Below are 15,711 nucleotides of genomic sequence, written 5' to 3' on the forward strand. Positions count from 1 at the left end.
AAAACGCTGACTACTGCAAAGTTTTTCTACAAAAACTAAATGCATAGCTAAATGCATTATGACTATAATGTCCTAGTCATTCAGAACAAAATGAAAACCAATCTGTTCACAGCCATCACATAAGATTCCTCTGTGACTCTCATATGTTAATTATGCTTCCTTCAAAGCCCTTTTTAAGAAAAAATAAAAGGAAAAGAAAGAAAAGTTCAATGATCTTCTAATCCAGCCAGGAAATTAAGCACAAATCCTGTTACCTCGATCCTCAGTAAAACATAGACATATATGCACCTGTCTTTGCACCTCCCTTATTTTTTTTATGGAAATCTCTACTTTGATGGGATTACAAAATAAATAAATGTTGGGATTCTCATAATCTAGACACAGGAATAGCCTAATCTAGCACTAGACAGAGAGGGGTTGTCACTAACCCCTCTAAAGCAAAGATAATGGGCAAGGGTAGATGAAAGAGGTGATACCACCAAATGGATAAACCAAAGATAATTTGACAATTTTTGAGACTTCAAAATATCAGAAAGTCATATGCAAAATAGTTTTTTAATTGGCTTTCAGTATCAGTGTTTTTAGCGTGCCATAGTGGAAAAACCCATAGACTTGGAAGTCAGCAACATCTGTGACCAAACAGGATGCCCATCTGCCCACTGGATGACTTCAGGCCAGTCACTGAAACCTGCCAAACCTTAGTTTTCTTGCCTGTATATTTGGACAATAGTATCTTAAGGAATTGTTGTAGAGATTAAATGAAATAAGAGAATGAATACTTTTTTTAAGTCTGACTCTTTGATGTCTACAATACTATTTATGTCATTGACCTTTGGTACCTACCATATGGCAAACCACTTTTTTCCATAGTCATTAGCCTTTATCTTGTAAATATTTTTGTTGATATCTTTTTTTATGACTATTGCCTCTGTAATTACTTAGAAGGTTTAACAAGCTTCATAGATCTCTGTCAATTTATCTTAGGCATTAAAATAAAAATTTGGGAGCCATCAAAATATTTAACAGTAGGCAACCGGTTAAATTGCCTATTTCTCATGTCTTTCGCAGGATGTTAGGTGATCAGTCTGTTTCAAACACACACATACACATACACAAGCTTTAAAAAAGGGCAAAGTGTTTAGAATATACTGTAAGATGAGAAAAAAGTTTACAAAACAGTATTACAATGTGGCCCAATTTTGTAAAACAAAATACGTTTACTAGAACAATACACTTAAAATGATCCCAATTTTGTAAGATAACAGAAGGTGTACCTCAAAAGCTTATTTCTAACAACTAGGATTATGGATTAATTATGCTTTCTTTCTTTTGCATATGTGTGTATGTGTGTAAATAGATAGCTATATAGAAAAAAAGATAGACTTCTAAAATACACACAGAATGGCAGTTGGTTAAATTTAGTATAATCTATGGTAAACCTTGAAATCTCTTAATTGTTGGTGCAGTAATATATAAATCAGGAAGACAACTTCATAATTTGTAGCAACGACTATTCCTTTCCAGTAAAGGAATAGAACGCCTGTGTCTGCTATCCAGGGCCCTGGTTTCTAGGTTTCCTACCTGAGAAGCCTAATTCATTATAAGCAAATAGTCTGGTAAACTCAAAATATGAATAAATGGACTACACTACCCTGAATGTCAGTTTCTTAAAAGCAGGGCTTTGTTTGCTTCCCCTGCTCTATCCTGAGTCCAGCACAGTGCCTGGCACATAATAGGTGTTCAAGAAACATTTGTTTAATGAATGTCTATTTCATCTAGGACACGTGGAAGCCTGAAGATATCTCCCTACTTCCTCACAGAGTAGATATTCATATGAGCAGATAACTAGTGTCCCTCAGACCCAATGTCTCCCTTTCCTCAAAAAGTTTCCTCTGACAGAGTCTCACACACACACACATTCCTGTTCATATTAACATTGAATCAATATTCACTGAGCACTTAATACACGCCGGGCCACACGTATTATTTCATTTACTACCTATAAGGCATGTTCTATTGTTATTTTCATGTTGTAGGTACGGAAACTGATATGTAGAAGGTGTAATTTTCCCAAGGGCACACGGCTATTAAGGTGGAACTGGGATGTGATCATGGGAATGTCTGAAGCAAAAAAATTGTCCTTAGCCAATATACTATATAGGACCATCTATAAGCCTCAGACAAAGATTTTATCTTAAAATGTAATGATAGGAAAAAAATCTACCTCAGGAATTAACTAGCTTTTTCCTTCTGAAAATGACACTTATGTAATTGAGCATTTCTCCTTTTTTCTTTGGCTGCCAGGAAGCTCGGAGACAAATGTAAATATGTTGGCCCTTACAGACAATAACTTTGGGTTTTCTTTTCCTAGATCTTGATTTTTGTCTCTGTTTCCACATCCTCTAAGCCTGATTGATATTTCTACTTCTACTTTACTTAGCTGAATTTTTGCTATAATTACCTTAAATTCTCTGGAGGATTTCAGAATAAAATAATTATTTATTTGGGATAGAGAAATACATCATTATGTGTTGACTTTTTCATATTTCCAATTCACGAAGCTACCACCTCACTATAACAACCTCTATATTGCCTTTAAAAAAACCAATTAGCAATTTGTTCCAGGTTCATATACTGTATCTTCCTTTTAAGTATATTCTGTGGTTGTCTTCAAATGATATTAACTTCAAAATTGCTGAAAAGAAAATAAAGCTGATAACTTAATAGCCCAACCACAATGTGTGGTTTGGTTTCCTTGTTTAATTTTAGACCCTACTTTTCAGTGACATCCGTTCAGACTTGAAACTTCAGTCACTTGCTGACCTTAATTCTTATAGTATCAGATGAAGTCAGCATTACCAAAGGGAAGTCCACCGTAAAACAAATTTGCATGTGCCTGCTAACATATAGGTGTATAATTCTACATGTATTGTTTGAAAAAAAAAATGGAAAGTTTTCTGACCCACTTTAAATCAGTGTTTCAGTAGAAGACTAATGATATACTCACCTAAGGAAGAGGCTTGGTTTCCATGAGGTTAGTAGTTATTACTCAAAGGAGAAATTGACATGCTCATATTATCTGCTTGATTGTGAATTTTGATGTAGGGATTGGGGAAACACTGTTGATGGCAGTTGTTTTAAGATGACGTGATATGACACATTTTCTTTCTTGCATGGTTTGGTCTCTAATACAGCTTCCAGTCACTATCTCAGTGCTTTGAGATTAGTGAAGAGGACGTGTTAAAGGCAAGCCCCATTTACTCAGGCGATAAAGGCATTACACATTATTTGGAAGTCACCAGACACAGAATGCCTTTCTATCAAACACTTCAAATGAATAATGACTGTTCAATGTTCTTTTGACCATACAGGTTGGGTTTGTTTTTCACAGATGTCCGAACAGTTTTGTGATCTGGTTCCATCAGATAAAAACAGCCTGGTGTGCACTAGGTAGAGGAAACATCAAAAACCAATAGTAGAAAAAAGAAAATTAGTCACTCAAAGGAGCTGCACAGATGGTCTTCATCTGGGCAAAATACCTACCAAGAGTTAGAATGACCAACGGTGAGGAAACAGGACCCAAATGTTGAAAAAGGATTCTGCCTGCCATCTCTCAGCACTCACCATTAACAATGACTCTACAAAAACATCCTCATTGTTAATCATGCCTTTAATTCATCATGTCATATAAAAAGAGAATTTTCTCCATCAGGAATTCCAGTACAGGATGAAGCCTGTGCTCACCCGCAAAGTGTTCTCATTCATCAGCTCACTGTCCAGGACGGCCCTCAGGAGCACAGTCATGTGAATACAAATAAGCATTATGGCCGGAGAACAACAATGATGCTATCAGGCTGGTACCAAGATTGATACTTCCTATTTAAGAAACCATGTTAATTACATATGTATTAAGTTCTGGTTTTTGCAAGACAACACCGGTAACCTCAGAGATGAACTTCTAGTATATAATAGTATTGATACCTTCAAATTCGGGGTAGATGATCTAGAGCTTGATAAACCGGCTCTAAATCTGAGTCTCAATTAAAGCCTGACTTTATCAACTCCCCAAGGCCTTCCAGATGGCTCTCCATTGCAAATATTCTCCTCTCTAAACATCATGTCTTCCTTTTAAATGTCTGTTTGACATTGCTCCTCTTGTTCTGGCCCATTTGCAAAGTATGGGGCCCCACGTTTAAATTCCAAGAGAATTCTCTCCAGTGACTCATTATTCTCTTTATATTAAGTGAAGATCAAAAGAGTAGTCTTGCCTGGTGATGTGCACAGCATTAATCAAAATGGCTCCAATCTTTTTAAAACAGCCAGTGTCTTTCATTAACTTTAAGCAGAAACAAAGGCATGATGCCTCCTCCTATATTGAGACCTTTGTTACTTTTTATAAAATGGATATAGAATATGAATTTAAAATATATTAATCTCTCAATGATAACCTTACTACCTAAGCAAAAATTAAAATTAATTTATTTATTTTATCTTTTAGCAAGCCTTAATTTTCCATCACATTGAGACAAAAGACTAAAAAATACTCTGTCCAGGACACAAAAGGAAAAATGTTTCTTTCCATCCCTTACATTATTCTCTATTGCAAGTAGAAAGAAATACTGTTTAATGGCCTAATAATTTCAAGGAGCCTTGAAAATCATTTCTCTAAATCAAGAAGGGCAGAAAAATTTTACCACTATCATCCCTTCAAATGCATGTTTGGCTCCTGGGTATCTTTCCCTGTCTCCAGTTGCATACTTGGCCCCACCCATTGAAGCTCTCAACTCACAACATGCAGTTCCCCATTGCTCGTGGTGATCTGTTTCATGCTCTCAGAGAAGCAAGACTGATAAACCTGGAAGACAATCACTAACAAAATAATCATCCCTAATTTACTACTCCCATTTGTTCTTTACTATATTCATTCTCCAGAAAATCATAGACGATCAAAAGATTACCTGGTGCAAAACTCATTTTATAAGACAGAAAACTAAGCCTCAAAGAGGTGATGTACCCAAGGGCATGGGTAGTTAGTGGCAGATTCACAATGAAAACAAAGGTGTCCTCTCATTCAATGTTCTAGGCACTCTAATGCCCAGTCCAGCGTGCACTCCACCTCAACAGTCTCAGATTGAAACCTGAGCCAGCTGCCTCGGCAGACAAATGCAGAGGAAGAGCCCTCCCCACTGTACACACACTCTTACACTTCCAGCTGCTCCTCCAGGGGCCACAGCTTCCAGCTCAAGCAAATGTCTGGGAAATCAGCCATACTCAAGGCTGGACACACCCAGCTCCAATCACCATGTCAAAATGATCATTTTTGAACTTTTGTGAAAACATATTTGTTTCCCCATTTTATTTTAAAGTATTTCAAAGCATAGCAAACAGGCTGAATTACATAGGCACGGGAGGCAAGATTAGGGAAAACAGCTAGAGTCAGCTGATCCCCCTTCAACTTCAATAAAAATAGTTGACAGTAAGCACATTCTCCCCTCTTTCTTCCTTGCCAGAAAGCAACAACAAGGAATCCTCCACTCCAGGGTGATCCAGAATAGGCTATAGCCTCATCACACTACATTCAAAAGGATTAGAATGCAGAGCCAAAGCACTAGACAACTCAGTAGGGTTATTGAGATGCAGGTAGGTTCTAAGAAGAATATAGAAAATTCCAAACTTCTCAAATAACATTACTCATACTGTCAATTAATCAAAATGTTGACCAGTTATTATTTACTAGTCACTATGCTAAGTGCTACAAAGACCAATAAGACTACTTGTCTTCAGGTAGCTTGCAGTCTAGCAAGAAATGAGCTACAAAGAAAACAAGAAAGTCAATATGTAAATGAATGGCATGCAGTGCACGAGAAATATGCATGAACAGCCCTGTATCCGAGAAGGACAAGCAATACAAAAGCAGTCTGTGAAGACCCATGTTGTATAAAGGGCCACATTAGGCACCACAGGAGTCACAAAGATGAAGAACTTACTAGCCTTGAAGGCTGACCGTAAAATCTAAACATGGAAATAAACACATGTCTTACCCATAGCTTTTAAAGCCAAATAAAACACATTACAAAATGAAATAAAAGTTACTAGAGAGGTAGGTGTAAGCTACATGTGATAGATGGAACTATTTATTTCCAGGTGTCAGGTAATCAGGCCAGGTAATCAGGCCAGACCTAGAAGATACATTTAAACAGGATTTTGAAATGGACAAAACAATACCTTAACAAAGGGTAAGCTTTGCATTTTCATAACCCAGCACTGAGAATGGGGATCAGGGCATTGGCTAACAGAAACAATACCTTAACAAAGGCTGGAGAATGGGTAAGCTTTGCAAAAGAAGGCCTGGAGAAAAATCAGGACCCCATCAGCCCAGGTCCTGGAGCATGGTGGGGCATAAGGCTAAAAAGGAAGTTGTACGAACTCAAATATTAATTCAAATGCTAAGAGGCTTACACTTCATTCTGTGTGCAAGCTAATGGCAGAAGCAAAGGCACAATCAGAGCCATGCTTTGAGAATCATTATTGCAAGGATGTCAAAGATGGTCTGAGGGAAGCAACTGGGAAAAGCAAGCATAGCTCGTCCAAGTGGGTGAGAGTCTGAGTTAGAGGAAGCTTGGAAATAGATGATGTGAGAGATGCTGCAGCGTCTGAGATTGCTACCTGGTTGTGTGTAGAGGAGGGGCAGTAGGGCTCATTCTGAATCTTGTCTTGAAAGTAGGTAGATAGTGATGCCAAAACCAGGACTAGGGAAGTCACTTGAAGCTGCTTCCTACTTCCTCTTCCATCTGTATCTGCTTCACCTATCAAGGATATCTACCATTACCGCTAAAATTCAAGTGCTTATGGCCTCTCTCATTCATCAGGCAGGGTTTGTCTGGCCAGGAAACAGAAACCCCTTCAGGCATTTGCAACAGAGGGAGTTTGAGTCAGAGAACTGGTCACCCTGCTAGTTGAGATTGCCATCAGCAAGAGGCTGTTACCATTCCAAGGCTGCAGGGACAAAGGAGTGAGCAATCCTCTGGGAGACTGAGGAAGGAAGTTCCTGGTTTCTCCCCACTTTCCACTTCCCACTTTTACTCATCCGTCCTCCAATTCCCCTTTGGCTGAGCCCAGCTGAAACCCAGCTGACAGCGGAGTTTGAGCAAGCAGCCTCTAGGGTCAGCCCTCTGAGTTACAGGTAGAGCAGGACAGGGAGGAATGGATATCAGGACAAACAGGTCCAGGATGCAGCAAACTAATTTTATACTCCAGCCATTGAATTGGAACTACTGGCCAGCCTCCCCCAAGTTAGCATGTAGAATATGGGATACCAGCTGAGTGCCTGAGAGGTATCATTCACCTCAATGGGGGTAGGGACAGAGAAGGGTAACATACAGTCAGCCACATCTATATCCACTGGCCCTTCCTTGTCCTAGCCCTCTGTATTCGTGAGAAGGAACTATTCTCAAGGACCTGAGTTCAAGTTCATCTTACTTAGAGTAGAGAGAAAAGAACAGCTAACTCCTTCTCGCTTTCCTTGTTATCTCCAATCATGTCTCCTCTCCCTTCTAGTTCTCGTCACTCTCTACTCCCCACTGCCCTCCTTTTCTCCATCTTCATCACCTTTGTCCAGTTTTCATCCCCATTTTCAATTCCCTCCTAAAAACACCAAGTTGCTTGGTAGCATGCAGGGTTAGAACATGCCTTTAACAGTAAATCTCATGTCTCTTGAACCTAGTTATTTATTCCTTGAGCGGAATAGATATTCAACCAAAGAACTGTTGAATTCAATTAAATAGGATATATCTTATTATTAAAGTATTGATTCATTTTTTGTTTACTTATATCATGGGAACTTGAGTCATTTCTGGAATTGTCTCCACAGCACCTAGCCAAGAAATCTGCGAGGAAAAGAAAGATCAAATGGAAAATCAAGGTGCATGACACCAGAAGACCTATATGTTATGTCAAACTTTTTTTTTCCTCATGAACCATTAAAATAGAGCATAACTCTTCTGGCAGCCGTACATATGTTCATAAATACATGATATTGACCCATAGCATAGCACCTCTGCTCAGTTTCTAACGAGTAAGAATGAAGAGAGGACATGGTCTTTAGGAACATGAATTTCTGCCCTTCCCGTTTTCCTTCAGAAGAAGAGATTCTTCTATGACCTCATTTAGGACGGAAATTTTAACCAAAATGGTGTCACCCCTGAACCCACTGCGACACGCCACGTAAGTGACCACAGAAGGAGAAAAGCCCTATAAAAAGAGAGGCGATAGTGCTACATTTTGTCCATCTCGTAGCAGGCACAAACTCATCCATCCCCATTTGACTGGAAGAAGCAACAATGACTCCTGGGAAGACCTCATTGGTGGTGAGTCTGCACTAATGTGCGATGCTCTTATTGATTTGGACCAGATAGTATTTCCAGACCATGGGCATGAAATGCTGGGTTCTGACTATGGAGATCCAGGAATACCGTATATGTAGGATAGGAAATAAAAGCTTTGGTAGATATTTAAGTCATTGTGCAGCATTTTCAAGAACTGATATACAGCAGTTTGAAAGATAAGATTAAAACTGAAAGATAGCTATATTGGGGCTAAACCACACAAGAAGTGTCACATGATGCTGTGCAGTAAGAAAGAAAATTTATTGAAAGTCTGTTTTTCTGAGTACAAAGGATTTAATATAATTCTCCCACGGCATTTTTCTTTAAAATGGGTCACTATCCTTGAGATTTTGAAAGCCGTAGCAGCAACCTTTGTTTCCATTATCTCGTACCATATTCTCGGTACATCGAAACTATGTACTCTAACTAGATATAGGTGTAACTGTGTTTTAGAATAAATGGGTTTTATATTTTTTAAATATTTAATTTCAAGTATCTTTTTTGAAATCTGATTTTATTACAGAATCAATACATGTTAAATGTAGAACAACTGGAAAATATATCTAACAAAACATGAAGGAGATCGAGCTTTTAGTTGGATGACTGCCAGTAGCACCAACAGCATTTTTAGCATGAATATTGATACCACATAGATTTTCTATAGCTCTTTCTTCCAATGTGAATGTTTGACTTCACATTGAGTTTTACAGAATGTGGGACTGAGAACAAGGGTGCAGGAGGACATTTCTACCTAGAAAATCAAGGTTATTATTCCTTCCCAGACCTGACAATGATGCATGTGCTGATAGGCTGATGACATGCCATGACTTGACATTTTTACTAAAATTATTGCCAGCCAATGGATAACATGTCTTTCCTAAGTTAAAAGAAGAATGTTGAAACTGTTTTTAAAAAAAAAAAAAAATTAAGTCATGGTGTTAACACTATGTTGGTCATCTACCTAGATTTTTCTCTAGCTGATCTGAAAAATGTAGTATAGATTGTCCTGGAACATTGTGTGTTCTCTATGATCATCATCACAATCAATTTGTTGAAAGGAACCACATAGTAATCCAATCTCCAACCTCTCTCTTGTTTCCCATTCAATTCTAGCTACTGCTGCTGCTGCTGAGCCTGGAGGCCATAGTGAAGGCAGGAATAGCAATCCCACGAAATCCAGGATGCCCAAATTCTGAGGACAAGACCTTCCCCCGGACTGTGATGGTCAACCTGAACATCCATAACCGGAATACCAATACCAATCCCAAAAGGTCCTCAGATTACTACAACCGATCCACCTCACCTTGGAATCTCCAGTACGTAAAGCTTCCAGATAAAAATACTATATTCTTCATCCCTCTTAATGCATCAGGCTGCTGGTTAAATCTCCCCAAGGGTGATTTTATTCATTTAGAATTACCAGTCAAACCTGGAAGGACCACCGTGAAGAACAATTCTCAAACTTTCTATAGATATTTCTTTAACAAAGCACAGGACAGCCTCCAATAATCCCCATCCTGTTAGATCTAATTGTCACTGACACCAATAATCAACCCAAATTAATTATAATCATTATTCTAATATTTGTGAGACCCTAAGTCTACTGTTTATGTATTCAAAGAATAGACATTTATCAAAGGGGATTAATGTTTTTATTCTCTTAACCAGAGCTACCATTGAGAATATTTATTACAAATAATTAGTAATTAGGGTTTTTTACTTTTTTTCTTTTGCTTATTTTTGTTTTTGAATCCCAGTGTAATAAGTATCCCTGGGATATTTCCACCCTTTTGTGTGTTAGATAGTCTTGATCTACTTCCTAACATACCTATGCTTCCTGTGTCCTCAGCATACCCAGTATTTAGACCCCATCAAAGGTTAAATACACAAAGTATTTTGATCATTTGACTTTATACAAATAAGTCTCTGTTCTGTGGAGCCTACAGATTGGTCTGATTGTAGGATTTCTTTTCTTCTTCCCATTACTAGGAAGAGTCAAAATAAATCAATTCAAAAATCCAAGCAAATTATTCACTGAGCTAAAAGAGAGTGGGAAGAGAAGGTGATAGAGACACTTAACCTTTTGTTTCCAACCCTTTATCTCAGCTCTGGGCTCTGTCCCATGAATGTGATCTCAGATAAAATTTTGATGTATTCCCTCTTCAAAGACAGATTTCAGCAAGTCAGATAAACAGCTATCTTATTCTAGATGGTTCCAAGTCTACTCTTCCTTTGGTCTTCTTCTGTCAAATATACCCTAAAAAAGTTATCATTTGTGTCAAACTTAAATTTTTTCTGTGGCCTCAGTCTACCTTATTTTATTCATTCTTCAAATAAATTGGGGAAAACCCGATCATTGTCTTCTTTTCTGTAACAATTCATGTGCTTATCCAAATTGTCCCCAAAGTTCTTCTTCAAACTAACATCATTTAAAGAATTTGCAATGCCTATAATTTGTCATCCTGTGAACTTGCCTCTCTTCATGTATTCCTGCTTTATTTCTTTCCCACTTCACCAGGAATTCACTTTCCTCCTGATTTTTCTCCCCTCTGCAGCCGCAATGAGGACCCTGAGAGATATCCCTCTGTGATCTGGGAGGCAAAATGCCGCCACTTGGGCTGCGTCAACGCTGATGGGAACGTGGACTACCACATGAACTCTGTCCCCATCCAGCAAGAGATCCTGGTCCTGCGCAGGGAGCCTCGGCACTGCCCCAACTCCTTCCGGCTGGAGAAGATACTGGTGTCCGTGGGCTGCACCTGCGTCACCCCCATTGTCCACCATGTAGCCTAAGAGATCTGGGGAGCCCACACTCCCCAAAGCAGTTAGGCTTTCTGGAGAGCTGGCTCAGCCCCTCAGGAACCCTCATCCTTCAAAGACACAGCCCCATTTCGGACTAAACTCATTAGAATTCTTAAGGCAGTTCGTCCAGTTGAAGCTTCAGAGGTAACGCTTGGCCAAGAGATGAGATCTGAATTATCTATCCCTCTTTCCAAGAAGGAATTTGCTTCTTGTTTACTTTTTTAAGGGTTTTATTTATTTTTAATAGTACCAATTTGCTTCTTGTTTACTTTTTTAAGGGCTTTAAGTTATTTATATATTTAATATGCCCTGAGATAACTTTAGGGTATAGGATTCCATTTTAATGAATTACGTACTTTATTTTGTATGTCTTTTTAAAGAAGACAAGATTCTGGGCTTGGGAATTTTATTATTTAAAAGGTAAAGCCTATATTTATTTGAGCTATTTAAGGACCTATTTATGTTTAAGTATTTAGAAAAAGGTGAAAAAGTGCGATTATCAGTTCTGCCTAGGTAAATGTGAGATAGAATTAAATGGCAGCGGAAAATTTCTGAGTCTTTACAACATAAGGATATAGTATTTCCTCCTCTTTGTCTTTTAAAAGGCTGAAAAGAAAGACTAAACCTACTTTCATATTTATTAATTTAAATTTTGTAATTTGTTGAGGTTTTACAAGAGATATAGCAAGTCTAACTCTCTGTTCTGTTAAACCCTCATAATAAAATCATTCTGTAATAATAAAGTTTGGAAAGAAAATGTTTATTCGTTCTCATTAAATGTATTTTAGCAAACTCAGCTCTTCCCTATTGGGAAGAGTTATGCAAATTCTCCTATAAGCAAAACAAAGGATGCCTTTGAGTAACAATGACCTGGAACTACCCAATTCCAAGTTCTCCATTTCACAAGCCTTCAAGACTGACGACCCATTAAGGTTTTCATACTATTAGCCAATGCTGTAGACAGAAGCATTTTGACAAGAAGAAGGCAAACAAAATAATGGCCCTGAGGAATGGCATGTCATTACTAAAGATCATATGGGGAAAATGAAACCCTCCCCAAAATACAGGAAATTCTGGAAGGAGACATTTTCTTCAGACTACAATGTCCAGTCTCTCACCTAGACTCAGGCTTCCTTTGGAGATTAAGGCCCCTCAGAGATCAACAGACAAACATTTTTCTCTTCCTCAAGCAATACTCCTAGGGCCTGGCTTCTGTCTGATCAAGGCACCCCGCAACCCAGAAAGGAGCTGATGGGGCAGAACGAACTTTAAGTATGAGAAAAGTTCAGCCCAAGTGAAATAAAAACTCAATCACATTCAATTCCAGAGTAGTTTCGAGTTTCACATCGTAACCATTTTCGCCCCCATGGCCCAGCCTGCTGTCTTGCCCTACTTCTGAAGGCCTCTAGAAATTCTCAGGCCACTCCACAGAATGCTTCTTGAAAGACCTTCCTCTTCGCTCCGTCCTGCTCCATCCCGTGTGCCCCAGCCCACCCAGAGGCCCACGGCTTTTCTCGGCCTTTTTCCCCATTCCAAATCCAGGGGTTAGCCTCTCCAGCCACCTCCTCTCAGTGTCATTTTGTGCTCACATCTTCATTCCTGTCACCGTCCCTGTCACCACCTTCCTACAGGAAATCCCCAGGCAGCTTCCAGGGACAGTTCCTCACAGCCTTTATGCTTTCAAGCTTCTCACTAAAAACCTGCTGCTCGTTTCCGAGCTTTCCCTGAACGGTGGTGATGAAAAGAAAAAATTGTTTTTGTTTTTGTTGGGAAGAGGGGGTTGCAAAAGAATATATATGTCTATATAGATAGATAGATAGATATCTATATATAGAGATATATATGTCTGTGTGTGTGTGTGTGTGTGTGTGTGTGTGTGTATCTCCATGATTCGAAACCATTATTTCCCACTAGATTTTGGGTGAGGGTGTGGGGGTGGGGAGAGGCAGTTGCTTTCCATGTACTCCTCCCCTGATATGCTTTGCTTTTATTCTCTCTTCATTTTCCCCAGTTAGCACTACCATGTAGCTAGTCATCCAAGCTAGAAATCTGTGTGGCTTCCCCGAATCTTTTTCCTTCTTCCTCTCCCTCATTCCTAACATCCACATATCACCAAATACTGTATTCTCACTTCCAAAAGTTCTCCAAGGAACCCCCTCCTCCCCACCAATACCATACTACCCAGGTTGAGGACTACATCTATTCTCATTTCTCCGCCCCATGAGTGCCACAGCCTTCCACCTGTTCTTGCTGCCATTGTTCCCGTCTCTCAATCCATCCTCCGACCTGTACCAATGACACAATTTCAAATACAACAAAAAGCACCCCCAGCAATCTGGCCCTGCTCCCTCTCCTGTTCTATCCCAGGGTGCTTCCTCCCTGACATTTTCCCCTCGAGTCGTGGCGAAGTTGTTGTGGACACCACCACACTGTTCTTGACCTTGATGCCTATGCCATGTGGTCCCTTCTGCTGTGAATGCCCTTGCCACCTTCTCCCTGCTGTCCCTCAAGTCACACGCTGCCCTCCCCACTCTCCCCCACCTTTATTGATCTACTCACACATTAACACTTTCTTTAGGTCTCATCTTCTCTAAGAAGACTCCTGGACCCTCACTGCCTGTTATCCCAGATTAGGTCCCTCTCTCTCTTACGGGCTCCAAAAGCACTGTGCATATCCTTTATCACTGACCTTACATACTCTATCAGCTTTACCTATTTGGCCAGTTTGTGGTTCCTCAAGAGCAGAAACATCAGCACCTGACATGGCCGGTAGTACACAGTCAATACTCAGCTGAACTTTGAACCAACAGTCCACAGACACCTCAAAATCAACAAAGACAAAACTAGGCTCGCTGGCTTTACTCCCAAACTGGCTCCTCCTACTGTTTTTTTATCTACTGGAATAGCATCATCTACTTCTTTGAGCCGGAAACCTAGCTTTCTCTCCATCCCTCATTCCCCTCATCCAATCAATGACCACCTCTTCATCAGTGTCTCACATGTCCTCCCCTTCCTTGCTAACTCCAAGTTTGCTATTACAGTTGCATTGTATTATGACACTAACTGGCCTTTCTGCCTTGCTTCTTATATTTAATAATTCAGTATCTCTCAAACTTGTTGGGGAGTCTAGTCATAGTAGTTAATTAATAGCTTCTGAAACAGACAAAGTCCAAATAAACAAAGGTTTGTTTCTTGTGCATGTTACAATCCAGCAGGGATCAATAAGGAGCTTTGCTCTACTTGGCCACTGAGAGACCCAGGCTGACACAGAGGTTCTGACTTTTACAGCACCATCTAGCACTGCAATGTCTAACACAGTAGCCACAAGGAATTTGTAGCTATAGAGCGCTTGGAATGTGGCTAGACGCAGTTGAGTTGTGTTATAAGTGTCAAATACATACTAGATTTCAAATACTTAAGTTTTTTTAATGTAAAATATCTTTTGTTACTTTTTATATTGATAAATGTTAAAATGTACTTGGTTAAACATATTAAATTTATTAAAAATTCATCTATTTTTTTTAATGTGCTTACAATAATTATATAATTAAAATGCGGCTAGTATTGTATTTCTGTTGGGCATATAACCAATGAAAGAAAAGAGAAGGCTAAAAACTACACATTCAGTGTTAAAGGGCCGATCTTATTGACCAGAACTCAGTCACACAGACCCAAATTAAAGCCAGTGGAAACTGGGAAATGAAATATTTCTATGGGTCCATGAAAAAGAAATGAAATGGGATTTGGTGGACACATAGCATTACTTCTGCCATCACACATATGATGAATGAAGGTTTGTGCATGACATCGTCTCACAGTCACATAATTCTAAACAGCTGAGCTGTTACACGGCCACTTCCTGGTGGAAGACGGTCTCGGGTGCAAGTAACAGTGACATTATTGTAAAAATAACCTTGAATCAATGCTAATTTTTTTTAAAATAACCTTTACAAACTTTGGCAATTAACACATTAGAAAACAACCCACATGGGACTTACCTCACAACTAACAGCTGCACACCTGTGTTTCAAAATTACGCAGCAATTGTTACTCTTCCATCTCTCCCCATGTTTCAAGAGGTCCTCTCTAAAATGTAAATCTGATCACATTAATCCCCTGGTTACTCCTCAGTAACTCCTCCATACCTACAAGATAAAGTACTGCCAATTGTCTTGCATGACACAGAAGATACTCTATGACTTGGCCCAGTCCACCTCTCAGTATTTCAACCCACCATCCTCCCTCCCTGCTACCAGTATCAATGCCATGCCTAACTGTTCTCACAATCTGGGACTTTGCTTATGCTTCCTGCTTACCTGGAATAGCCTTAGTCTTCCCATTTCTCATCACCATTAAACTGATGAAAATATCAACACATTTCTAAAAATCAGATTAAGCAAAAAGACATCTCTGGAGATGGAATTTGAGGAACTATTCTAACATGTTCCCCAGTTGATTTTGATGCATCATCTCCAGTAGCCATCCATTGACCAGCCTCTGGGAACCATTGATGGAGAACCAGCTA

At 39.3% G+C, this 15,711-nt stretch overlaps 1 protein-coding gene across 1 annotated transcript; it reads left to right on the forward strand.

Annotated features, from left to right (window-relative positions):
• Window positions 1-8,282: 8,282 nt before the first annotated feature.
• On the forward strand, window positions 8,283-12,550 carry IL17A (interleukin 17A). Its single transcript, XM_050789289.1, has 3 exons — window positions 8,283-8,366; window positions 9,498-9,700; window positions 10,940-12,550. The coding sequence occupies exons 1-3, from the start codon at window positions 8,340-8,342 to the stop codon at window positions 11,175-11,177; spliced, it is 468 nt and encodes a 155-aa protein (XP_050645246.1). The 5' UTR covers window positions 8,283-8,339; the 3' UTR covers window positions 11,178-12,550.
• The last annotated feature ends 3,161 nt before the right edge of the window (window positions 12,551-15,711 follow it).

This window comes from Macaca thibetana, chromosome 4 (genome assembly GCF_024542745.1).
Source record: "Macaca thibetana thibetana isolate TM-01 chromosome 4, ASM2454274v1, whole genome shotgun sequence".
NCBI classification, from domain to species: Eukaryota; Metazoa; Chordata; class Mammalia; order Primates; family Cercopithecidae; genus Macaca; species Macaca thibetana.